We start from the raw sequence: 25,365 nt of genomic DNA, 5'->3' as shown, positions 1-25,365 counted from the left end.
CTGGCCGGTCACAGCAAACGCTGGCTGGTTTCTGCCTAAAGCGCATGCAGACAGCTGCCCGGCACCGCCGCGTTCTCTCTACTCGGCCAAGCTCGGCGCAGCCCTCGGACCCGCGGCATCGTCCACGGCGCCTGGCTTCCGGGTCCCTCTCCTCGGAATGAATGAGTGTGAGTCCCTCTTGTAAGAAGCGCCCTGGCCGGACAGACGCGGGCATGTGGAGGGGCCGGCGGTGTGAGCGTGCGCTCTGCGGGGCCGGCGGGCTGGGCGCACACTCACGCACAGACGTGTATCGCCCTGCACACTCACCCCACACAACCAGGTCCGCGGAGGCTTCGTCCACCCCCCGAGAGTTGGTGGCCAGGCAGGTGTAGGTGCCGGCGTCGGAGATGCGCGCGGGGCTGACGAGCAGGCTGCCCGACTCCAGGAGCGTGAAGCGCGGCAGCTGGACGGAGCCGCTGGCCAGGATGCGCTCCCCTGCGGGCAGCATGGGGTGGGCTCAGGGGGCAGCCCAGACCGCACCCCCCACTCCTCCCTCCTGGACTGCCCTGGGGGAGGGGGGAAGGGGGTCAGGCAGGCTCCCAGCTTTAGAAAGGCCGGGACTGGGGTGGTGACCGGGCTGCGGGGCGGTGAGGCTCCTGACTGGTGACAGCCCAGGGCACAGGGTCACAGAGCCGGCCGGCAGCCGGGAGCCCAGGTCTCCTGACGCCTCTCGCCCACCACACTGTCTGCCCTTCACCAGGGCTGGCCGGGGACTGTCTCGAGGCAGCTGGCACCTGGGCGGGGGTGGGGGAGGGGCAGGCAGCTCTGATGAGGTGGTGACAGGCATCCTGCGGAGGATGCTGCTGGAGTCACCTTCAGGGAGCGGAGGAACCTGGTGGGTGGGTGGGAGCAGCCAGGAGTGGGGGTGGGGGATGGAGAGGGACGGGGACAGCCCTCCCTGAGCAGGGGGACCTAGGGAGGCCTGGCGCCTTAAGTCAGAGAGAGAGAGACAGACAGAGAGAGAGACAAAGAGAGAGGATGTGCTGTGTGTGAGCGAGCCTGGGAGGGCAGGTTTTTGTGGCTGTCTCTAAAAAAAAACCCCACCTGTCCGTATAGGGGGAGATTCTCCAGGCAGTCCTACGGGTAGGTGTGTCTGTTTGTACATGTGTGCAGACACACTGAACTAGCGAGCGTGTTAGGTGTGTGTGTCTAGTTCCGTGTCCAGGCACATGTCTGGGTGCAGTGACTTTCATCCCACACATATTGACTGGGCACCTTCTATGTGCCAGATTCTGCTCTAGGCTCCACGGAGACAGCAGTGGACACAGCTGACAGCCCTGCCTTCGCAGGGAGGTGGCAATAAGCAAAGTAAGCGATCGTGTGTATTGGATGCCAGGGAATACGGCGGCGGGCCGTGAGGAGGGCCTGGGGCACGGGGGCTGGGGGTGTCCCATGGGGAAGGTGCCTCTGAGCCGAGGCTTGGAGGTATGTGTGTGCACATGTGTGCACATGTGTGTACATGGGAGAGGTGTGAAGGTGAGTGTGAGACACAGAGGGGACAGGAGGCACACAGAGTGGGTGGACTTAGGTGGGCGGCTGGGATTTGCTGACTCAGGCGTCCGGAGCCTACCTGCACGAACACCCACAGAACACTAGCCAGGGAGCATGCCACCCCGAAGCACACTGTCCCCATTACAGAGGGGACCTGAGGCTCAGGGGGCCTGAACAGCTCGCCCAAGGCCACAGGTCTCGGAGATGCCGAGCTGTGCCCTGAGCCTGGCGGGCGGCGGGCGGGGGGCACTCACCGGGGTGTGACAGGCGCCCCCTTGAGTTGTGCCGCGGGACCTTCACAACTGTACCTGGGACACCCCCCCCCCCCAACCCGGCTGGCTCCAGAGTGGCACGGAGGACTGCCCATGCCCACTCCCGGCCCCCCCAAAGCAGACCAGTCTCATCTACCTTTCTGCCAGGTGATGGCCGGCCTCGGGGCCCCCGACGTCTCGCAGGCCAGCACCACGGACATGCCATCAATCACTGTGCTGTCCAGGGGGCCCCTGGTGATGTTGGGGGCGATGCCTGCGAAGGGAGACAGCGGGGCCGCTCAGCTGCAGCTGGGAGGCCCCCCCCCTGGTGTGGGCCTCTCTCCCCCCGTGGGGGAAGGCTGCAGGGGCCTCATGGGGTGGCAGCAACGGGAAGGAGCCGGGAGGACCCTCGAGGGCTCCCCACATCACCCACCCTGCGGAACGACCCAGGTGACGCCAGTTCCCACCCTGCCTTGCTTCTCACGCCTCCCTGTGGGGGAAACTGAGGACTCCCAAGAGCAGCTCACACCCCCATGACCAGGTAAATGGATTCATCATCATCAAACATGACATTGAGGCTCTGGTTTCTTAAAACAGAGAACAGTTATGGCCGATCGGACATGCCCACTGTCTGAGAGGCCGGCCACCGAGCCCAGCCACCTGGGTGGGCCCTGCCTCCTCAACGTCAGAGCAGACGCTTTCTGTCCCTTTCCCTGACCTTGGCCCCCGCAGAGCCCCCTGCCCAGGTGGGTGTGGGTGCAGGGCTCCAACGCGGACCAGCCCCGGCCGTGCTCACAGAAGCGGCAGGCTCGGTGGCAGCCCTCCTGCCCATCCCGCCTTGGGGGCGACCCAGCTCCTCTCTGCCCGTGGCCTCTGTGGCCTGGTGACCAGCCCTGGTGCGGAGATGAGGGCCCGGCAGACGTGGCATCTGCAGGCCACTCTCAGTGCCACCCGAGGGCCAAGGCAGCTCCACTCAGGGGCAGGGCCACTACTATCACCCCAAAGCGACTCCTGGGGGACGGGATTGGCGAGTCGGGGAGCTGAGGTTAGAGTGCTGGCTCTTGCCTGGCCGGTGTGGCTTGGTGGTTGAGCATCGACCTATGAACCAGGAGGTCATGGTTCCATTCCTGGTCAGGGCACATGCCCGGGTAGTGGGCTCGATCCCCAGTGTGGGGCGTGCAGGAGGCAGCCGATCAATGATTCTCTCTCATCATTGATGTTTCTCTCTCTCTCCCTCTCCCTTTATCTCTGAACAAATATATATATAAATAAAGTGCTGGTTCTCCTCTTTGGAGAAGCGAACAGGTCGGCTGGGCGGGGACGGGCCGCGTCAGCCTGCAGGGAGGGAACTGGGGCAGCTGGGATGCCCGAGCCTCTCAGAGCCCGTCCTCGGCCAGGACATTGGGAGGGCGCGTGGGGACCGAGGCCTCCTCTGGGCACTGGACGCAGGGATGTGGGAGCAGTGGGTGTAAGTGGCTTGTGCCCCCCCTCTTCCCCAGCTACTGCCTGGGATGTGTTCTGGGGCCCTGTCTCTGTCCCCAGGGGCCCTGGCTCAGAGCAGAGCTGGTCCTGGCTGGGAGGGGCTCCGGGCAGGACGGGAGGGACTTACTGGTGACGGCCAGGTAGGTGGACGTCTGCACCTCGCCGGCGGAGTTGCGGGCAAAGCACTGGAACATGCCCGTGTCGTCGGGCACCAGCCCGCTGATCTGCAGGCCCCCGTCCCCGCGCTGCCTAAAGCGGCTCAGCCTCGCCACCTCCACCACGGCCGCGTCCTTGTACCAGGTGATGGAGGGCGGGGGCACACCTGGGGAGAGGGGGACCCAGTCAGCCGCCAGCCTCCCTCCCTCACTCCCACCCGAGGGGTGCACAGTGGAGGCCAGGAGTCTGTGAGCGGGTCCCTGGGTGACTTGGTTTCTAGAATCTTCTCAGACGGGTACGATTCGCCCTGGGAGAGGGGGAGGATGTTCTCAAATTCTTAGAGAGCAGGTGCTCCAAGACAATTTTAAATGTCCCGGATTCGTTTAGCTTGGGGATGCTGGGTTGGCCAAACGAGACATTTTTTCCTGCAACATTTAGCAGAGATTCTTGTGCGCCAGGGAACCTCCTGCTGGGAGTGGGTCCCCCAACCCCACGCGACCACAGAGCCCACACCAAGGAGCACGCGGAGGGGACCAGGACTCCTCGGGGACCCCCAGAAGCCCCCGTACATGGTCTGCACAACAGAGTAAAGGGGGGCTCCCCTTGTCTCTCAGCCTTCCCACAGGTACCCCCAACCACCCCCCTACTCTCCCTCTGGACCTCTCTGCGCAGATGTAACTTCCCTAGAGAGCCCCCCACATCTGTTCAAAAGTGCACCCTGGCTCCGTGCCCCCAAAGCCCGCCTGCGTTTCCTCGCTAGCGCTTTGCACCCCGACATTCCATGGCCCCGTATTGCATCCACTCAACGATGCACGTTCCTTCACATTGTAACGTCTGCGAGAGCAGGCCACCTCCCCGTCGACAGCACGTCATAATTTAATTGGCGGTCTTTTTCGTTTCTCAGTGGTACATAAAATAATGGGGCGTCTTACGACCCCTGGCATTTTAGATGAGAGGAAATGAGGCATCTTTATTTGTTTATTGGATTGTCTGTCCACCTCACAGGAACATCAGTTTCCTACAGCAGGGCCCTGGCTGTTCGGTTCCTCCTGTATCTTCCCCAGCCCCGGGAACAGTGTTCAGCACAGGGCGAGCCGTCGGAAAAAAATGGTTGTTGATTGAATGCATGAATCTCGCCTCCCCCAGGTGGGTCCCCCTCGCCCCGTCACTCCCTGCCTGCCTGAGCTACATTCTGCCTCTCTGCTCATTATGAGGTCACGTCCCACCGCCCGCCCCTGAGTTCATCCTGGTTTCGGGCTGTGTTTTGGCTCAACTGCCCCAGAAGGAGGGAGGGTGGCGATGGGAAAAGCAGAAATTCCCTGGGAGCTCTGACCGGGGGGGTCAAGTAGAAATGGTGGGGGGAGGGGGGGGGAAGAGGGAACAACACAACCCAGAAACCAGGCGGACCTTCCGAGGCACATGTAGGGCGAGATGCACCCACGTCCTCCTAGTTCTGACATGCCGGTAATTGGGCAGTGTCGACAACTCTCAAATTATGGGCAATTTGGGCCTGTCACCTATGCTGAAATCACAGTAATTTGGGTTCGTTTGTAACCCTCAAATTATGATAACCTAGGTTGATTCCCAGGCCCGAGATTACGGTAATTTGGCCTGTTTGTTTCCCGGGGTGTCTGCTCACAGCCAGACTGACTCTCTGCTCAATGATGGTGCCTGGAGAAGGAGGTGGAGCTGAGAAAAGTCCGTGACAGAGACAGGAGGGGCTGAAGGTTCGGGGGTCCTTGTCCCCCTTCATCCACGCCGCCCGCCGCGTTACCTTTGGCTCGACAGGGAATGTCCACCACTTTCTCCATCTCTGCTGTGATGTGTCTCTCCGGCTCCTTGACAAACTGAGGTGGTTCTGCAGGAAGAAAGACAGGGGAGGGGATCAGAGCCATGCTCCTTATGATATAACCATGCTGCCCCTACCCTTTTGGGACCCCCCTGTGGCCCCGCCCCGTCTCACCCAGCACAGACAGGTAGGCTCCACGGACGACGGAGGGGACGCTGCTGCTGCGCAGCACGGCCTCGCACTCGTAGAAGCCGGCGTCGCTGCCCGTGGGGTTGGGGATGGTGAGCCGGCGGTTGTAGTCGCTGATACCGCCTGACAGCAGCACCCCATCCTTCTTCCAAAGGATGTGCAGCTTGATCAGGGGCCTGGAGCGGGGGAGGGAGCAGGCACTCAGCCACAGGGACTTCCGGAGGCCGGAGGGCAGGCAGGGGTGAAGAGTGAGGCCCGGGGCCAGGCCGCCTGGGTTTGCCCAGCCTCCCGGCATTTTCTAAGCCCTTAGGCAAGTTCCTTCAGTGCTCTGGGCCTCAGTTTCCTCATCTATGGAATGGGGCAGCCGTGCTCAGCGGGGCTGGGATGAAGGTGGATGCATGAACACAGCGGCAGCCCTCAGAACAACTCAGTGCCTGGGGCTCCGAGAGCTGGAAGCTTCCTTCATGGGGAACCTTTCTCCTCTGCCCTCCCCAGGTGCCAGGCCCCGAATGTAACTCAGCGGACGGACAGGAGATGGTTACAAGCGAGGGAAGCACCCAAAGTGTGGAGATGGGGAGACACAGGCAGGTGGATGGATGTACCCTTCCCCCAACTTCAATGGGGTGAGGATGGGAGCAGAGCCCTTTCCCACCACACCCCACCCCCTGGCACCCCCAAGGCTCCCTGAGACTGGGTTTGCCTGGCTCTCCTGTTTGGCACCTGGTGGATCCCCGAAGGCCAATCTGCAGGGGGAGGGGGGTGTCTGTGTTAGTTCCACAGGGTGTTTAGAGGGTCCATGAAAGGGGGTTCCGTGGCCGAGTAGGTTTGGGCAACAGTGGCGTGAGTGCCGTGAGGCAGGCTCCTCACCGCAGGTCTCCTGCATCGTTGTTACTGCACAGCCTTCAGGCGCTCGGCTGCACCTGGTGGCCGTGCCCACACCTGTGAGACACCTGGGCCCCGAGGGGCGGACTCGCAGAAACGCTGCTCCTTGCAGGGTCGCGCTCTCCGGGAGCCTCCGCCGGGGTGACCTCAGGGTCACTGGTCTCCCCCCACCCATCACGCCCCTCGTCCTTTGGGAGCAGGACTCAGGAGTCAGGGCAGGCTGGGCCAGCACCCGGCCTCCAGGCCTGACCACTGAGGCAGGTGCTCGGACCTTCCCGTGTCACAGCCCAGGAGGCCGAGGCCCCGAACACGGCCGTGAGCACGGGCCTCAGGCTGGCCTGTTCTCTCGCTCATTCTGCTCTCGGCAGCAGGGTGACCTTGGGCGGGTGGCCTGCTCTCTCTGAGCCCTGGAGTAGTGCCGTCTCTGCTGGGGAGTGGTTGTTGGGGAGAAAAAGGCTGTGTGGGAAGGCAGGCACCACATGCAGTCAACACGGCACCACACACAGTCAACACGGCACCACACACAGTCAACACGGCACCACACACAGGATGGAAGTGTTTGTTTCCTGTGTGGCGAACATGAGGGTCCTGGCCCTAGCTGGTTGGCTCAGTGACCGATTCTGGTCAAGGGCACATACCGGGGTTGCAGGCTTGATCCCACGCTCCAGTTGGGGCACATGTGGGAGGCAACCAATCCACGTGTCTCTCTCACAACGATGTTTCTCTCTGTCTCTCCCTCTCCCTTCCACTCTCTCTAAAAATCAATGGGAAAATATCCTTGGGTGACGATTAACAAGAAAAACGGTGAGGGTTGTGCACGCCTAGGAAGGGGCCTGGATTGCCCCTGAGCACAGGTCTGCCCTCCACAAAGTCCATCACGTGAGCTGTCTCCTGGCACATGCTGGCCTGCAGGGAGGGCGTCATGGGCAGAGGCCCCTGCCCGTCTCTAGGCTGCTCTGAGGGTTGGACGTGAGAGGACCCCCCCTCCCACCATCCCCAGTATCCTGGGCTGAGACCGGCAGCCCTCTAGCTTCCACCAGAGCCCGACCTCTCCTTTCGGCCCGCAAAGAACGAGCCGGCCTGCTTGTATCCGACAGCCTGGGGCAGCATCTGGCACGGCCACCCTCTGTCCTTCCTTCGGACTGAATACCCTTTCTCCTTTCACGGGTTCTCATATGACACCCCAGGGCCTTCCTGAATTCCGACAGGTCTCCTCAGAGCAGCCCCTAGGTGGGGAGTGAAGGGGGAGGGGGAGGGGAGGCACTGCCCACCTGGCGTTGGCCACGCACTCCATGGTCACCTCCGAGGTCCCGGCCACCACGCTGGTGTTCTTGGGAGGAATGATGATGGTTGGGGCGATGGGGTCTGCAGGCCCCCCTACATCTGGGGAGAGGTCAGGTGTTAGCCGGGAAGAGCCAAAATCCCATCTCTGCCCAGCACCGCTAGAGGCTGACGCCAGGCAGATACCCATCCTTTTCCGGTGGGCGGGTGGCCACAGGGCAGCCACCCGAGCAGCCCAAGCTGAACCTCCGGACACTGACCCCAGGGACCCCTCACCTCTCCTCCTCCTCTGCTGAGGGGTCTCCACAGAGACCCACTGGAGACCTCCAGGGCCTTCCCCGCTCCCCCTGCGGTCACGCATCCCCTCGTCCCCTGGTCCTGTGTGAGGCCTCCACATCCTTCCCCACCTGCGTTTATCTCTCTGGCTTCCTTCCTCTAGTTCAGCCTCTTCCACCAGAACGCAACCCCCCTGTACTGGTTTGAACAGTGTTTCCCCAAATTCACGTCCACAGCAGCTACGCGTGGAAAAGGGGTCTTTGCAGAAGTGAGCAGGCTACGACGGGGCCCTCTTGCATCGGGCTGGGCCCTCTGCCCGATAGGACACGTCCCGATAAGAAGAGGGTGACTCAGACACAGCCACCCGGGGGGGGGGGGGGGGTGAGGGCAGGTGCGGACAGAGGCCGAGATGGGAGTGATGCATCTACAGCCAAGGAAACCAAGGATCGCTGGGGCCAGAGGAAGGGAGGGGAGGCGCGGAAGGCTCCTGGGCCTGCAGACCCCTTGCTTTCAGACATCTGGCCTCCAGAATTGCGAGAGAATGAAATTCTGGGATCGGCCTCTCAGGCGGGGGCACCTTGTTACGGCAGCCCCAGAAACTCACACCTTGCTTGTGGCCGGAACCTCACGGATCTTCGCTTGCGGCTAAATTGTGCCTCCCCTTAAATCCCCATGTTGAAGCCCTAACCCCCAGAGACTGTATTTGGAGATGGACTACTTAGGAAACTGGGTTCAATGAGGTCACTAGGAAGGGGCGCTCTCTCTCTCTCTCTCTCTCTCTCTCTCTCTCTCTCTGCCATGTGAGGACACAGTGAGAAGGCGGCTGTCTGCAAGCCAGGAAGAGAGCCCTCCCTGGGAACTGACTATGCTGGCGACCTGATCTTGGCCTTCCAGACGGTGAGGTATACATGTCTGTGGTTGTTACAGGAGCCTGGGCTGACCCGGACAGCCTTGCTCTCCTCCCCCCTCCCACATCTCCAGCAGGAGGAATGCTGTCTGGCACACGGTAGGTGCTCAAATACATTTGTCAGGTGAACAAGTGAATGGACTATCGACGTACTAACCCAGGGTTGATGGTGAGAACTGAGCAGGAGTGGGCTTCATTAAAACGCAACAGCCTGGCCAGTGTGGCTCAGTGGTTGAGCATCGACCTATGCACCAAGAGGTCACCGGTTTGATTCCCGGCCAGGGCACATGCCTGGGTTGCAGGCTCGATCCCCAGTGCAGGGGGCAGCTGATGGATGTGGATGTTCCTCTCTCATCAATGTTTCTATCTCTCTCTTTCTATCCTTCTCCCTTCCTCTCTAAAATCAATAAAAACAAAACAAAAGCAAAATAACCAAAGCCTCCTCAGAGAGGCAGTGCCCTTTCCTTTAAGAAGTGGCTGAGTCTTAATCTTTGTGGGGCAGGGTAGCCCCGATATTGGTGGAAACCCCAATATCCCCTGCACGTCTGCTCGGGCTCCTGAAAATACAACCGAGGACTTTTCTCCCACAGAAAATGACCCGTCTCCCTGGCCCCCATCCAGGAGGCTGGGAGGTGGCAGGCCCCATGACACACACAGCCCGGGCGACAGCGATAGATCGGTCATCCTTGATGGGGAGGGCTCGCGGGGCTCCACCGCCATCCCGGCCACCCCGGTCAGCCCTGGGCAGGTCTTCCCGCCTGCGCTCAAGGCCTGGCTGGGAAAGGTCCAAGTTGAATGGGAATAAAATGTCAAAAATAAAGTAAAATGAAGGGGGAAAGAAAAGAAGCGTATAAAATAAAATAATTGCAACAATATAAAAAGCCTATGTAGGGGCCGTAAAATGCGATCCGATTGAAGGCTGCTGATATAGCTGAATCCATAAAAGCGTACTCTACGGTGTTTATTATATCTGGGTGCGCAGGTACCCAGATTGATGGGGCCCAAGGAGGAGACAGGCGGGGCCCGAGCAGTGCCCCACAGTGTAGCCAGGGGAGTAGAACCCTTGGAGTTTAAAAATTCAAGACTGCCCCCGGGCCTTGGGCCGGCTTGGTGGCTTTGGGAGAGGAGAGGAGAGATAGTGACCCTCCATCCCACCCCAGGGACCCTGAAGCTCATGCCCAGGCCCAGGCGGCAGCCTACAGGGCTCAAAGGGAGGGACAGGCAGTGGCCAGGGACCCTGGACCAGAGAAGGGGGGCCTGGGGCTCAGGGAGACCTGGTTCAACACCCCTATCTGCTCCCGAGCTGAGCTGGTCTGGTGAGTGCAGACTATCGACACATAGTAGGTGCTTACTAAACGACAGACAGTCCTTCCTCCTGGGGATGTGCCTGGGACACTGGGGCGAACCGGAGTAAAGGAGGGGCGTCTTTCACGCGAGCTCCTGATGTGACAGCCTCGGGGCGGGAGGAAGCAGGGGGGCTCCCCCCCACTCCGGCCAAGCTGGATCCTGCCGCCCCAGGACGATTTTGGTCACAGGCACAACGAGGGGCACCCACTGAGATCCAGTCTCCCAGAGTCACCTCCTTTGATCCTCCCAACTCCATGGGGCCACGGGCATCCATTACAGCCGAGGAAACAGGCTCAGGGACCACGTGACTCACCTGGGCCACAGTCACCTGAGGGCTGGCGGGTGGGTGGGTAGCTGCTTCCCTCCGGCGCAGGTGCCAGCTGCCCACGAGCCAGGGCCTGACCTCCCAACCCAGCCCGGGGCCACGGACCGCAGGTGGCTGTGAGCTCTGTGTGCTCAGTGCCCCTTAGATTTAATGGGATTTAATTTAAAATAATTTGCATTTAATTAAAAACAGGCCCCCGAATCAGTTACCAGAACCCTTTAAGTAAGCCTGGAGCAAGCTGGTACACGGCCCCGCCTCCGCAGCCGTAAATTTTCTGAAATCTAAACCCAGACCGCATATGTCAGGTGAAAATTTTGCGTCCAGATTGAGATGCATGGCAAGGGTAAAACACATGTATTTTGAAGACACCGTATGAAAAAAAACCAACCAATGTAAAGTATCGCATGGCTATGTTCCAGTATGGATTGTCCGTTACCATGGTACTACTTTAGATACGTTGGGCTAAGTAAAATATAATAAAATATTAATTTCTCATCCCTTTTTGAAAAAAGTTCGGCTACTGTCAAATATTAAGTAGCATATGTAGCTCACATTGTATTTCTATTGGGCAGTGCAGGTCTGATCCTTCGGGGTGGGGCCACCCCCCAGGGATGGACGTTTTCAGGAGTGTGACAATGTGACAGGCCGTGTGAGGTCACCGGGGTTACACCTGGGCAGGGACAACGCCTGGGGCCACTGGCCTGGCTCTGTCCTTCGTTTCCGAAGAGCGTGGGCATCCCTGGGAGGGCTGCTGAGAAGCTGAGCTGCCGGAGCAGAGGAGGGAAGAGGGTGGTGGGGGAGGAGCGGAGGGAGGGGTGGCCCTGGGGGGGAGGGCTGGCTCCGGAGGGAGGGGTGGCCCTGCGGGGATAAACGTGAGGAGCTGGAGCTGGTGGCGGTGGCGGGCTATGAGGCATTTGCTGGGAGTACAGGCTGACAGCAGGCACGCAGGGATGTGTGTCAGTGACAGGCACAGGGTTTTGAGGCACAGTCGCCCGTGGGAGGAGAAATTAACTGAAAACCAGCTGATTCCGCTCCCATCCGGTACCAGGCACACATCACTGCGTGAGAGCAGGAGGCGAGAGGCGCCGGGGTGGGAGAGACACACAGCTGGGGAGGCTCGGTGGACGCGGGGTCCAGAGGGGCCCTGCCTGCCTCCCGTGGGGCGTTAACATGGAGCAAAGAGGGGACAGTCCGCAGTCGGCCAGGAGATTGGGCGCAGGGGGAGGAACACGGATGGAACGGGAGGCTCCGACCTCTGGTCTCAGGGGAGCGTGTGTCACCCAGGACGACGGCTGGCCTTGACCTGGACCATGAACCTTGCTTCCTACCAATCACTGGACGCCCCTGGACCCTAGGTGTCCTGACCACTGAAAAACATCTGGGGATAAACACCTCCCTCTGGCGGTTAAATTCCTTTCCCCACAGGAACAGCCGCCTCAGGTCATGGGCTAGAGAGTCTAGACGCCCCAGGTCAAGTCAGAGGTGACACCAGGACCCAGATAGGCCAGCCCCCAGAATGCAACCTCCTCCCTGCATCCAGGCCTCTCTTTAGGCAGACTGGAACCTGGGGTGCAGGAGAGAGAACTGCAGAAATGGGGGAGCAGGTTGCAGGCGCTCAGAAGGCCCAGGAACAGATAGACAGAGGCCGGGGTCAGAGGAAGGACACGGGAAGGCCTATGCTGCCCGCACCCTCTTCTTGCTGCTGGCGGGTGCGTCCCAGAGGCACTGCGATGATAAATGAGACTTGGGTTTGGAGCGGGGTGGGACAGATGTGCAGAGGCGGGAACATCTGGCTCCCCAGCTTGCGTGGTTGCTCAGCTGCTGTGGGAAGCTCTGGCCTCATCCCGCACACTCTGTGGTTCCTGGCAGGGTGGCTCCCACCTCCTCGATCCCAGGGATGGGGCCAGGAGGGAGGGGGCCAGCCGGGCTGGGAGCACATCCCAGCATCTCCATCTCGGAGTACACGCCTCTTTGCCAAAGGAAGCTCAAGGAGACACCCTTTTAATTGCTACCCTCTGCTGCCCCGGGGAGGGCTGGGCCCCTCTGTTCTGGGGCACCGGGTGGTCTCTGGGGACGGGTGACGAGGTGCTTCCAGACAGGAGTGTGGGCGGCAGCTGTGTCCCCGCAGCGAGGACGGCCTGGCTCCGGGTATAAGCTGCACCTGTACGTGCCAGCTGAGCACAGGCGGTTAGTGTGTTTAAAGAGGAGCTCTCCACCTGGCCGCTCTCCCTGTCTGCACCTGAGCTCAGGGTGGCACAGTCCACGAATGTCACCCTCCCCTCCACCCCGCGGCCTCCAGGGCCCTGCTGACTGCCAAAGCCGGCGTCCCCTCTCCTGAGGCAGCGTCTCAGACTTGTCATGGGAATGGGGTCCCGAACGCAGCCCCCTCCTTGCCTGCTTCTGACACTCCACCCCGGCTGAGTCTCCCCCTCCAGCACCATCCATTCCATCTTTCCCATGACCCCCCCCGAGCGCCATTCCCAGACTTCATGTCAGCTCTGCACCCGCCCCAGGCCCGCTGTGTACTTACTCTCCACGGCGAGAGCGGTGGGCTGGCTGGTCTTGTTGTCCCCGTTCTTGTCGTTCACAGCCTGCACGTAGTAGCGGCCGGCGTCCGGAGCCACCGTGGACAGGATGACCAGGGTGTTCTCCATGGTGATGGCTCTGGGGAAGGGAACAGGACTCGGCTGACAGGGCCGAGGGGCTCTCGGCACCGGGGATGGAGCGAGGGCAGGAGCTGGTGGTTCCAGGGCTCCTCTCTAGCCCACCTCCTCGAACCACGACCGCCTGCAACCCACCCACACTTAGTGTGTAGAGAACACGCTGCCAGTGCTGGGGACCAGACCCCTATATAGCACGTGTCCAGAGTCCCAGACAGCCGTCCACAGGAGGCTCCCTGTCCCCACCCCACGCCTGGGCTGCGGGCTGTGCCCACAAGGTCCCTGGGACATCTGCCCTTTCCTGTCACAGCATCGATGGCTATGTGGGTGGGTGGTTAGCGCTGTGGATGCACCAGGGGCACCCAGACACCTGAAGAAGTGTCCTAGAATGAATGAATGAATGAAGAATGAATGAATGATGAATGAACGGATGATGAATGAATGTTGAATGAATAATGAATGAATGAATGGATGAACGATGAGCAATGATGTTAAATTTAGAAATGAACAGGACCATTCCAGAATCAGTGCCTTATCCTCATCCTAAATTTGTCTAGGTTGATCCAAAGGCCACAGGTCGCCAGGAGCATGGACTTCTGGGGTTCACATCCCCACCAGCCCTCCCCCCACCCTCATGGGACCAGTGTCCACCTCCCCAAAGCTGGTCAAAGGAGTGGATGGGCTGGGCTGGTGGAGAGGGAAAAAGGAGGTGGCCGGGCAGTGGGGTGCAGATGTGGGCTGTGGGCTCCCAGTCCGGCTCCCTCTGCGGGGACCCCCTCACACAGCCCCTCAGCACCCGGGTCTGCATGCAAGACAAGGGGCTTGTCCGGGCAGGCAGCTGGGGAGCCCATTGGATGTGGGTGAAGCCGTGCCGGGGGCACTGCCCACACTGCTCCGCTGTCATCTCCGCTCACCCACTCTCCCCGTGACAGACAGAGCCATTAGTTTGTCAAGTCGATCTCGGATTTTAATGCGATGTGCCCGAGACAGCTGTTAAATATCCTTAATGTTAGTTTAACAAGGACACATCCAGTTGAATTCTTTTCAAATTTTCCCATTAGGTGAATGTTACAGAGTTTTAAACAAGCTCTCAAACAAACAGCCCCGTGAATGCCCTCCAGCCGCTCTCCCAGCCAGGCTGGCTGGGGCCCCCTCGCTCCTGTGTGTTTGGGGGTTCATGTGCAGTCTGGGGGAGTTCCCAGCAGGGCACTGGGAAGTAGGAAGGCAATGCCCTCCTGCCCCAATTCTTGAGCGCCCTAATGCTGCCCCTGTCTTTTTTTCTGCGAGCGCGTGTAACCTCCAGCTAATGCGGTGATGGAGGTGGGACAGAGTGAGGCTAAAAACTTAAAAAGCAACAAAAACGGGCCAGGATGGCGACCATTTCCCCACCTGGGACTCCCTTCAGTGGAGCCTGTGGGTGGGCGAGGGTTGGGGGAGGGAGGCTGGGCTCTGGCCGGGGCAAGGGGTGAGCTCAGGAATGGAGCTCTGGCCCAGCCCCTAAGGAGCACGCAAACTCCTCCTCGCTGGGCTTCAGTCTCCCCATCTGAGCAAGGGGTGGCAGCACCTGTTCCTGAGGGTTCCTTCCAGCCCCGAGGGCGGGGGTTCTGGTTCCGGTCCCTGCTTCTGCTCTGTGTCCATTTGGTCCGAGGCATCCCACTCCCTCTCACACAGCCCTCACCTGGCACATGGTCCAGGCTCAGGACTGACCCGATGAGCAGCTATGCGCTTGGACCACATGGGTTGCAGCCTCCCAGCCACTCCCACTGCCACGGGAGCGGGTGGAAGGAAGCCTGGGGCGGGAGGGCGCACCGGGTGCTGGTCCCACGGTCCCGTTCACCTGCCTGTCCGGAGCCCCCCGTTGGCGTCCAGGGAAGGAAGTTTCGCCTTCAGTTCTTTCTCTCCTTGACCAGGAAGCCCCCACCCCCACCCCCTTCCTCTCCCTTTAGCTACACGTTGTCTATGTCATGACCCATCCTTCTAGGCCCGTGGTTCTCCACCAGGAGTGGCTCTGCCCTCCAGGCGACCCCGGGCAGCGTCGGAACAACATCTGGCTGCCACAGCTGTGGGGCTGTGACCAGCACCTGTGGCGGGGGTCAGGGCGCTGCTAGGCCACGGTGCACCGCACAGCGGGAATTTGTTGGGCCCCAAATGTCCCTTGTGTCGTGGCTGAGATGCCCTGTCCTAGGTGGGGTGGCATCCGTGGTGGCAGATACGGTTGCTGCCCACTTCAATTTCAGGTGCCCCCTCCACAGGGTCGGGTAGACGCTGAGAAGTCAGGGGTCGCCCTTCCCAACCCCCAGCCCCCTGGAATCTGGGGGCGGGGGGCAATGTGGCTGAGCTAGTGGGGTGTCTCAGCTTGGACCACAGAATCCCCTGCGTGATCCCCATGTTCTTGCTGCCCCCTGTCAGAGCAGAGCAATTGGGAAGCCCAGTGTTGATGATGACACAGCTCCCACCAACCAGGGTCCCCCAGTGACTGGAGAGGAGCACCCCTCCTGCCCCTCGCCCGTGGTGGGCCTTTACTAAATAAACATCTATGGTTCAGGGGCCTGTCTGTTACTGCAGCTAGCGGTGCCTGGACCAGCACCCACAGGCCTGGGTTTGAGTTCTGGCTGTGGAGTGGAACAGGAGGCACAGAGGCTGGGAAGTGATAATGACCTTTGCCCTGACCTCTCTCTGCCCTCAGTATGGCTGGCGGGGGCGGGGGCACTAAAAAAGGGTCCCTGGGCTCACAGCCCCCTTCGGCATGACCAGCCGCTCCACAGATGGTTCTGGAACCACCCTGGACCTCACTTCCCAAGTGCACAAAGCTGTTCTGGCACTCGGCCCTCGCCCCACCCCCCACCCCCCACCACCATGCCCCCACGCTGAAAGAAGCCCGGAGTTTTCTGGGGCTTGGCCGGCAGGGCTCAGCTCTCCGGTGGGGGCTGGGGGGGGGGGGGCTGGGTTCTATTTTTAGGCATTCTCCTCCGGTTTCAATTTGCCAGGTCCCCCCACCCCACCCTGCATCTGCTACTTCTCTTAAGTCAGCTTATTTCCCCGGCTCCAGGGGGCCCAATGGATCATTTAATTAAGAATAAAATAAATCATCCCAGAACCTGCCCAAAGCCCCCAGCACCGGCTGTTAGGAACCTGGTCTGCGGAGCATGGGGGATGGGCGAGGTGCTGCTGATCACCGGCTGTGCCGGGCAGAGAGCAGCCCTGGCCTGCACACCCCTCCGGCCAGCGGCATTCATCAGATAGGTATCTCTGGCAAACAGACACCAGAGAATTTCCTACCAGGAACCTTTCCTCCCGGTTATGAGTATTAATCCGCTGTAATTGCCGAGATAACATCACCCCAGTGCGCTATCGTGCTCGGAACGCGTGCGGAGAAGGTGGGAGCCTGCGCGTGCTCCCTAAGGCCTTCTGCCCTGGTGCCCGGGCTGCTGGGGATGAAAGGCGGGTGAGGACAGAGGCCAGGAATGAGAAGAGGAGGTGGGAAGGTGCCAGGCAAGGGATGATGGGAGTGAGGATGCAGACAGGGTTCCACCTATCACAGCACCTGTGGTAGGTAAGGGCCCACAGCCACGGCACCTGCTGTCAATCTCTCATGGTCTGGACAGGCACCCATGGGACCTGAGTTTCCCACTGAGTCTGAACGAGGCCTCAGGCTCCTTCTCCACAGGGCATTCCAGGGAGCCACGACTAAGTGATGGGCTTGCAGGATGCCACCCCTGCTACGCCTCGGACACGTGAGATAACGTCAGAAAGGGGTTAGGGAGGGGCGAGGACCCACCACCTGCCTCAGCACCCGTGTGACGCAGCATTCTACAGTTCGACCTCACTGTCTGCGTTAACGGTTGACCGTGCTCTGTTGGCTTACTGAACCGTGACTAGGTTTAAGGGAGCATCTGGCTCACACAGCCTGAGGCCTCCTGCTACCCTGCGACGGGTTTGGCTCTAATTCTCCCCCCAGTTCTGCATCCACAGCCTCTGCCATGTGACGTCCCGGGTCCTCTCAACCAAAGGCAGAGTCAGTTCTCCTGCTTCGTGAGTCTGAGTTCTGCCACGTGACTTTCTTTGACCAATGGGAGGTGAGCAGAGGCTTGAAAACAATCTGATTCTGCTTCTCTCCTGCTCCTTCGCAGTTGCCAGGAGAGGAGGATGCTAGGATAGGCTGGCTGGAGGGGGAGCCACGTGGGGCACAGATGAGTCACCCGGCCATGCTGATCCGTCAATAGCCAGCCAAACCGGCCAAGGGACAGAGCCCAGCCACCATCACCAATCTGCAGATTCATTATGACAAATAAATGCTTCTTGTTTCAGGCCCCTGGGACCATTTGTTACGCAGCATTATCATGTCTGTAGGTAACTGATACATTCTAGGACAGTGGTTCTCAACTGCATATTGGAATCACTGGGGAGCACTTAAAAATCCTGATGCCAGGGTACATCCCATTTAATGAGGTCAAAATGGGGGGGGGGCGGTTAGGATCTAAAGATCAGTATATGTTAAAGTGTCCCAAATGACTTCAAGAGGTCACCAGGTTGAGAATCACTATACCAGGACCAATTCTTTCCAAGGGCAATCACTTGTTCCGCTTTGTCCCTATATCTTTGACCCTCTTCTCACACAATGTCTACATAAGACAGAATTAAGGACCTGAGTCTGGAGTCGGCAAGCCTGGAACCCGCTGTGCTGAGATCTGGCAAAGTCGTTAAACTTTGGGGGCTTGACTTTGCCATCTGTAAAATGGGGATAAAACTAGCCCCCTCATAGGCTGGTCCTGAGCGTCATTCATTCCACACATGTTTCTGGAGTGTGCACTCCACTGGGGAGTGAGAAGGGAAGGAGAGAGAGGTGTCTTCCTTGGAGGTGCTCCCCTGTCCCAGAGGGGAGGGTGAGGTATGGAGTGTGCTTAACCAGTCAACTGCCACGCGTCCAAAACGGAGACCATCTCCACACGCCACGATATTTTGAATTTAATTTAAAAAACAAACTTGCGATGAATGCTATAAAAATAAATATATTACTCACAATTTGGGCATTCTTGAATGTTTTTCAGTTGGAAATGCTCACAAAAAGTGACTTTTTAAAAAGCGTCTCTAGATGCTCATGGCATACAGAGGGTTAACCCAGGCCTGCGAACATAGCGGACGCCCCTAAATGACAGCCACTGTGATGACCCTTACGCTTCTCTCATTACACGTCCTGGTCCCCAAAGAGGCAAGAACCGTCCTTCTCAGCTCCTGCTTCCTACAGAGGCAGGCCGGCTCCACCTAGCGCTCCTGCCCCAGGAGACCCGGACAAGGTGTCCCTCTCCTTTCCCGGGAGAGGGGCGAGGGGGAGCCCGGAAGGGAGAGCCTGGCTGGCTCCAGGCCCCGAGGGGGTCGGGAGGGCCGGGCGTGTCCCAGGAGGAAATGCTTGCCCCGCGCCCTCTGTGGAGGTGCTGGCTCCTTCGCTCCTGCCCACAAGCCAGGCCGCCACCACCGACGCCGTGGGCCACACAGAGGGGTTTTGTTAGGGCTGAAAGAGCCGTGTGTTCTCTCCCTGCCGGGCCCCTGGCCTCACCTCCTCCCAGCAGCCAAAACACACAGAGCCCGGGCACGCCATGGACCCCCAGGCACCCCGCACACCGGAAACACCCAGGGGCCGGCGCCCGTCGGGGCGATGCCAGCCCCCGGCCGGAGTCCTGGGCCTGGACCGCAGCGAGGGCGCCTCTGCCTGTGCCTGCCTGTTTGGGTTTGGTGAGTGCTCTGGGAGGCAGGAGAAGAGTGCCAGCGCCCGGGATTCCCCAGGAAGGCGACCTTGCTTCCTGCTCCCCGTCTTCGCACGCACATTCCCAGAAAGGCCCTCGTAAGCCACACGCTGTCCTGTGGGAGGTCCCCAGGCTGCTGTGTCCCAGGAGGGCTGTGAGCAGCTGCCGCTGCGAAAGGGCCCCGCTCAGCGTTTGGGTTTTTTTTTTTCTGGCCCCAAACCTCCCTCCCAGGGCAAGGCGCCCCCTTTTCCGTGGCTCCCCGAGCCGGGTGCTCACATGCGGCTGCTGGGCGGGATCTTGCGGCCGTCCCGGAACCAGGTCACCTGCGGCCGCGGGAAGCTGGCGATGCGGGGGGCGCGGATGACGGCGGCTTCTCCGTGGGAGACGCTCTGGCGCTTCTCGCCCTCCTCAAAGCTCCCCATGTCTGCGGAGGGAAGAGCACAGGCGGGGTCGGGGTCGGGGAGGTGGCAGAGACTGGCCACTCCTGGGGCGGGAGTGGTGACCGTGGAGGGGAGATGCCGGCAGGATGACCAGGGCGCAGGGTGACACCACGCTCAGACCAACCCTCATGACCTCACCGCCCCATCTATCATGTGCCCTGCCTTGGACTTTTGGGGTTTACATCCATTTCTACCCATACGTATCCACGAAGCAACGGACTGGTCCCACAGTCATGAGAGTCTGGTCGTTATTCCATACACTTTGCAACTGAAATACTGCCCACATGGGCTCAGGGAGCCCGGGCATGCCACGGAAGGGGCAGAGTCAGGGTTTGACACTGTCCCAGGTCATGTGGCCATGGAAGGGGCAGTGGCAGGATTTGAACTTGGATCCTCAGAGTCTGGAGTCAGGCCAGGCTGTCCCTCAGCCCTGCCCTCCAGATGCTCCTGCTTGAAGTCCAGCCGCCATGTTGGAAGGAAGCTCAATCTAGCCCCCACCGACACAGGAACAGCTCACGTGGGAAGGAATCGAGGGCCCCAGGTGACAGCCAGCGTCAACACAAACACGTGAGTGAGCATGTGGACCCTCAGATAACCCCCGCCCCTGGTCTTTGAAACCTCAGTCATCACAGAGCACAGACAAGCTGCCCCTACTCTGCTCTGTCCAGAGTCAAGGCTCCCAGAGTCTTGATCGTAAGAAATGATCGCGCTACACCATCATGCTTTGGCCTACGCGGTCATGCAGCCATAGAAACCGGAAGAGTACGTTAAAGTGCTAAACACGATACCCTGTATTTGTAGTGTTAAAATAATACAATCCTACATATTTTTTCAAAGTTTCGTGTCAGCATCAACCTCTTCAACAAAGATGACCCCACACGACCCAACCAGAATCAATGAACAAGGACACGTTGGACACGGACCCAGCGCCAGGTTCACTTTCAGGTGGGTGTGGCCGGCACCGTCTCACTGAATCGTCACGACAACACGAGAAGCTCCACGTTGATAAACAAACATTTTTAGCTGTTGATTAATTGCTATTACTCGGCTCTGCCTGTAAAGAACTGCGTCAGTAAATCACCTTGATTCCAGTTCTTACAATAATTTTATCTATTTAAGAAACTTTTCACAGGACTCTGAAGATATATTTGAACAATTTGAAGCAATTTCATGGTAATAGTGTTTCTTTTTCCTCTCTGCAGTTTTATTAGCTCCATTTCGTCAGCGAGGAAATTAAAGCTCATGGAGATGGAGTGGCTGATCCGGTGCTAAGCGGTGAGGGCTGGGCAGGGCCCGCGCGCCAACCTGGCCCCCCTGCCCGCTCCCTCGCCGCCTCTCTCATGACTCATACGCGGCATTAACATTCTTCATGCACATTCTTTATCTCTTCCTACTACAGTGTCAGCTGTAAGAGGCTGTTATATTCCGTGGTACGCATGAGCGAACCCCTACAGACACCTGGCCCCGCGCTCTCTCTAAGCTCACCCAGTGCCAGCATGCATGATTCTTCCTGAGCCCCTCCGCGGGCCAGGCAGGCTCTGTGGCACCGAAGGGCCCTGGCCCTGGCCTCCGGGAGCTTCGAGTCTGGCCAGGGAGACAGGATGAGCAAGCCAACTCACAGACAAACGTTCAGGGACATACAGGACGGCTGTGAGGAAGAAGAAATAGGGTCCTTGCCTGAGAGGCAGCAGAGGGAACCTGCTGTAGATGGAGGTGGGAGAGGCTCCCTTCACGGAGAGACATGCATAAAGAGCAGGAGTTAGCTGTGTGTGTGTGTGTGTGTGTGTGTGTGTGTGTGTGTGAGTTGTTGGGGGGGTGGGGGGGCTGATGGTCCGGGGGGAAGGGAGGATGTGAAGGCTAGGAGGTCGGAGAGAAGGGCCCGTGAGAGGAAATGAAAGAAGGCCAGTAGGGCAGGGGCATGGGTCTGTTCAGTGGATGGATAAATGATGGATAGATGGATGGATGGATGGATGGATGGATAGAGGAAGGGTGGGTGGATGGAAGGGAGGAGGAATGAGGGATGGAGGCATGGAAAATTGTCTGCATGTATGTACATCTGAATGTATGTGTAAGTTTGTATGGTAGGATGTGTGTATATGCATGTGCATGCATGTGTGTTTGTATGTATGCATGTATAGATGTATGGTGGATGGATGAAGGAAGGGCACAGCTGGCCTAGGTCCAAGTTCTGCAGTTGACACTGCCCTGCACCTTTCCGTCCCACAGTCCCCCTGCCTCCCCATGGCTCTCAGGCCCGTACCCTCCCATCCTCCCCACTTCACTCTGTCAGACGGGCTTCCTGGTCTGCCAGGAGCCTGTGCCCCAGCGCTTGGGCCCGGGCACAGCCAGGCACGGACTGACCAGCAGCAGCAGGGCGCCAGGAGGGAGTCACTCAGGCAGCCGTGCAGGAGAAAGGAGAGGAGAGAGGGCCACAGCTCCAGGGCCGGGCCCGGGTCCCCTGGGAGAGCTCCCTGGCACTGAGGTAGACACAGGGGCTGCTGCACCTCCTCTCCTGCACTCGAGGCTAATACACCTGCGTGCCCTGCAACGCTGATCCAACTGCCCCCACCAATCCCGGAGCCAGCAGCGTGGGCCTGGGCGCAGCTGGAGGCGGCCTCCCAATGCTCCCTGATGTCTTGGTTGCAGCTGAAAAGGCCTGGGAAGGAGGCATTCTGCTTCAGAATCTACTCATGGCTTTTATTTATTCTTAAAGCCGTTCTTACCATGAAATATGTCATTACACACAAAAGAGTGAATATAATTATAGGCATCATTTAAAGGAGAATAGAACAAACACTCGTGTACCCAGCACCCAGCTCCAGACCGGAACTCTGACAAACCTCGTCCCGCCCCGCTGCGCCCCTCCCAGGCACATTCTCTCCCTCTCCAGAGGGAGGGAATGCCATGTCAATCATGCATCGCCCCCCACCCCCAGGTGTCACCACCTTTAGACACCTCTGTAAACAATTATGGCTAATTTAGTCGGTTGCTAAGCCCTTTGTACCTGAGAGCGTGCTGTGTCGTCTACTGTGACTCGTTTTGTTGTGCAACGTATTCTTGGAGCCCCATCGACGTCCCTGCACCTAGCTTAGTCGTTTTCACGGCTGCATGGACGCTGTGGATGGAGGCAGCACAGCGCCGCTGCAGGTTGGGCTGGTGTCCGTGGCTGCCTGGCCTGCTAAGAACCATCTCCTGCAGCTAAGACAGTCCCCAGAGTATGAGCCTAAAGGTGCACTGCTGGCTTGCAGTCTGTGCACATGGTAATTTTACAAGATAATGCCAAACTGCTTTCCAAATCGGCACCAATTTTCCTATTCACGCTGCCACCAGCGCAGATGGAAGCTACTGCCAATGCTTGGTCTTCTAGACTCCTTGGGTTTGGCCAATCTGGTGGGCATGAGGCGGCATTTCATAGTGGTTTTATTTGTTTATTATAAAACAATGCTGCTCCGTCTAATCAGATGGTATCATGTCACTGCCCCCAACCACTATTCTGAGTAACAGCCAAAGTACCAACCACATCTTACCATGCCACTGTCTGTCCCCAGCACCTCACTTCCTCAGCCACATCTTTGACTCTCCACGTCCCACACTCTGCTCCAGCCACCCTGGCCGCAGACACTCAAATCTACCCCAGGGCCTTTGCACTTGCTGTTCCTGGCCTGGAAAGACCCATCTCTTGGTCTGTGTGGCTCATCTCCTTCCTTCCTTCCTTCCAGGCTGTGCTCAATGTCACCTCCTCAGACACCATTTCAAATAGAACTACTGTCCCAGCCTCCACCGATCTCACCTGGCTTCCTTCTTCCTTATAACATTTTATTTTTCTTCATGGGCCGTCTATAGTCTATAGTCTATTCTATATTGTCCTTCTATGTTGCCCCTACTACTTTCCTTGAGGGCAGGGATGAATGTCGTGTGTGTGTGTGTGTGTGTTTAATCCTCACTGGAGGATATTTTTCCATTGATTTTTAGAGAGAGAGGAAGAGAGAGGGAAAGACAAATAGAAATATCAATATGAGAGAAACACATCGATTGACTGTCTACTGCACACACCCTTACCAGGGCCCAGGTAGGGAGGAGCCTGCAGCCAAGGTATGTGCCCTTGACTGGAATCGAGCCCGGGACCCTTTGGTCTGCAGGTTGATGCTCTGTCCACGGAGCCAAACCGGCTAGGGCATGAGTGTTTTGTTTCTGTTCCTATGTCGCCCCTGCCTAGAGCAGGGCTCGGTGCGCAGTAGGCGGGCAGCCACCGTTGTTTCATTAAACATTCCGGTAAAATGGGGGCTCCGGAAGCACACAACGATGCTATCCTGCACCACGGCACGGCCCCTACGTCTCCACATTCACACACTCAGGCTGAGGATTAAAAGCAGCGAGCCCATGGGTGACATTCTGGGCATCAAGCCCAGGCCACGTGACAACAGGCTCGATGCCCTCAAGTCCCGTTTTGTAGAGGAGACTGAGCCCCTAGGGTAATGGGGAGCAGGCCGGCTCCCCACGTGGCAGGGCCCCCGTGCCCTGCAGAGGGAGGGCAGGTCGGTGCTGGGGCTCCAAGTCTGAGCCCAAAGCCAGCCAACCGGGGTGGGGAAGCTGCACAGGTGAGGAGAACACAGGTGCCCACAGGGTCTGGACAGGGAGACTGGTGGCCTGAGGGCAGCTATGGGCTCAGGATGCTCCCCACCGTCCTAGCCCGCTAGTCACCTGCCAGAAACTTACGGTGACTTTAAAAAAACCAAGGAGAGACTCCCCATGGGGACAGGAAGGGAGCTGGGGAGGGGTGGGTGTTTTATTGACTTCCCCTTAATTGCTGTAATTAAAAACATGTAAAGAACCCTTCTGTAATGACTTTGCTATTATCATTAGTTGTTAGCACAGCTGCCTTATTAATTTCTCAATTAGAACCCAATTCACAGTCTCTCTTTGGGAAGGGGGTGGAGCCAGGGGTGGGGCCTGCCTGGCTGATCCCTGGAAGGAAGGCGTCCCCAAGGACAGGGGTCATCTGGCATCCCAGGACAGAGCCCTCCCACCCCGGGAGGTGGACGCTGCTGAGGGGAGATGCAGGGACTTGGAGAAACAGCCATCCCCACCCATCCCCAGAGCCATGTGACCAGGTAAGACAGATAGACAGATGCAGGATGATTGACTGTAGGGCCCAGGATTGGGATAGAGTGAATGAGTGAAAGATTTAAGGAGGCACCCGCTCTCGGGGTCCTGCAAGTGCACGTTGAGGAGGGAGCGCCTCCTTAAATTTTGCATCCTCCAAGCCTCACTTGTCTCGCCCTCACCCCAGCCGGAGGGCAGAGGGGTGGCTAGGAATGTACCCAGGATGGTAGACAGATGAGGGACGGTGGGCCCTGCAGAGAGGAGAAAGCTGCTGGGCCCTGAGTCTCCAGGCTGGGAGCCCAGGGTGGTCCGAGCCTCCTTACAGCACCTGGTCCTCTCCGAAGGCCTCTGCCGCCATCAGTGCACTGTGCTTGCTCTGCCCCTGGGCCTGGTCACAAGCCTCCCCTCGGCTTGGGGGCCAGAGGACCCCTGTGGGTCTGGGGCAGGGCCCATGAGGTGTGTGGCCTGGTGTCGAAGGAGCACCTCATGCTGGGTGCATGTGTGTGAGGAGTATGTGTATTGTGGGGGTGGGGGAGGGAGGAGAGGGTGTCAGTGGGCGAGTCCTGGGCTCTGGGTCCCTATCACGGCCAAGGAGGAAGTGTCTCAGTCACGGGGATGCTGGGTTCCCTTCCTTTCTCTCTCACTCTTTTTAAGTGTGTTTTTCAAAGATTGATTTTAGAGAGAGAGGAAGGGAGAGAGAGAGAGAGAGAGACATCAATTGGTTGCCTCCCGTGCGCACCCGACGACCAGGAATGAAACCTGCAACCTTTTGGTGCACGGATGATGCTCCAACCAACTGAGCCGCCCGGCCAGGGCCCCTCCTCGTTTTGACCAGCGGAGCCTGCCCAGGGGAGACTGTCATCCGAGGGCTCGCAACTCCAGAAAGTTCCTACTGTCTCTATGCGCCATGGGCTCGGAACGGACACGCCCCACGACAGCTGGACCACTCGCGTCCTGCATGGCATTTCCAACTCCACGCGCACACACACACGCACACACACACACG

The 25,365-nt window shown here is 59.0% G+C and overlaps 1 protein-coding gene across 1 annotated transcript in view; it reads right to left on the bottom strand.

Annotated features, from left to right (window-relative positions):
- The window catches only part of SDK2 (sidekick cell adhesion molecule 2), a 127,278-nt gene that overhangs the window by 66,299 nt on the left and 35,614 nt on the right, over positions 1-25,365 (bottom strand). The window contains exons 4-11 of the mRNA XM_036339474.1: positions 19,093-19,240; positions 12,946-13,079; positions 7,551-7,662; positions 5,383-5,573; positions 5,194-5,277; positions 3,391-3,585; positions 1,939-2,055; positions 307-474 (exon numbers count right to left, since the gene is read on the bottom strand). Of these exons, the coding sequence (XP_036195367.1) occupies positions 307-474; positions 1,939-2,055; positions 3,391-3,585; positions 5,194-5,277; positions 5,383-5,573; positions 7,551-7,662; positions 12,946-13,079; positions 19,093-19,240 (1,149 nt within the window). The remainder of the gene's footprint in view (positions 1-306; positions 475-1,938; positions 2,056-3,390; positions 3,586-5,193; positions 5,278-5,382; positions 5,574-7,550; positions 7,663-12,945; positions 13,080-19,092; positions 19,241-25,365) is intronic.

This window comes from Myotis myotis, unplaced genomic scaffold (genome assembly GCF_014108235.1).
Source record: "Myotis myotis isolate mMyoMyo1 unplaced genomic scaffold, mMyoMyo1.p scaffold_m19_p_17, whole genome shotgun sequence".
Classification (NCBI taxonomy): Eukaryota; Metazoa; Chordata; class Mammalia; order Chiroptera; family Vespertilionidae; genus Myotis; species Myotis myotis.
The sequence above is the reverse complement of the archived record's forward strand: the minus strand, read 5'-3'. Positions and strand labels throughout refer to the sequence as shown.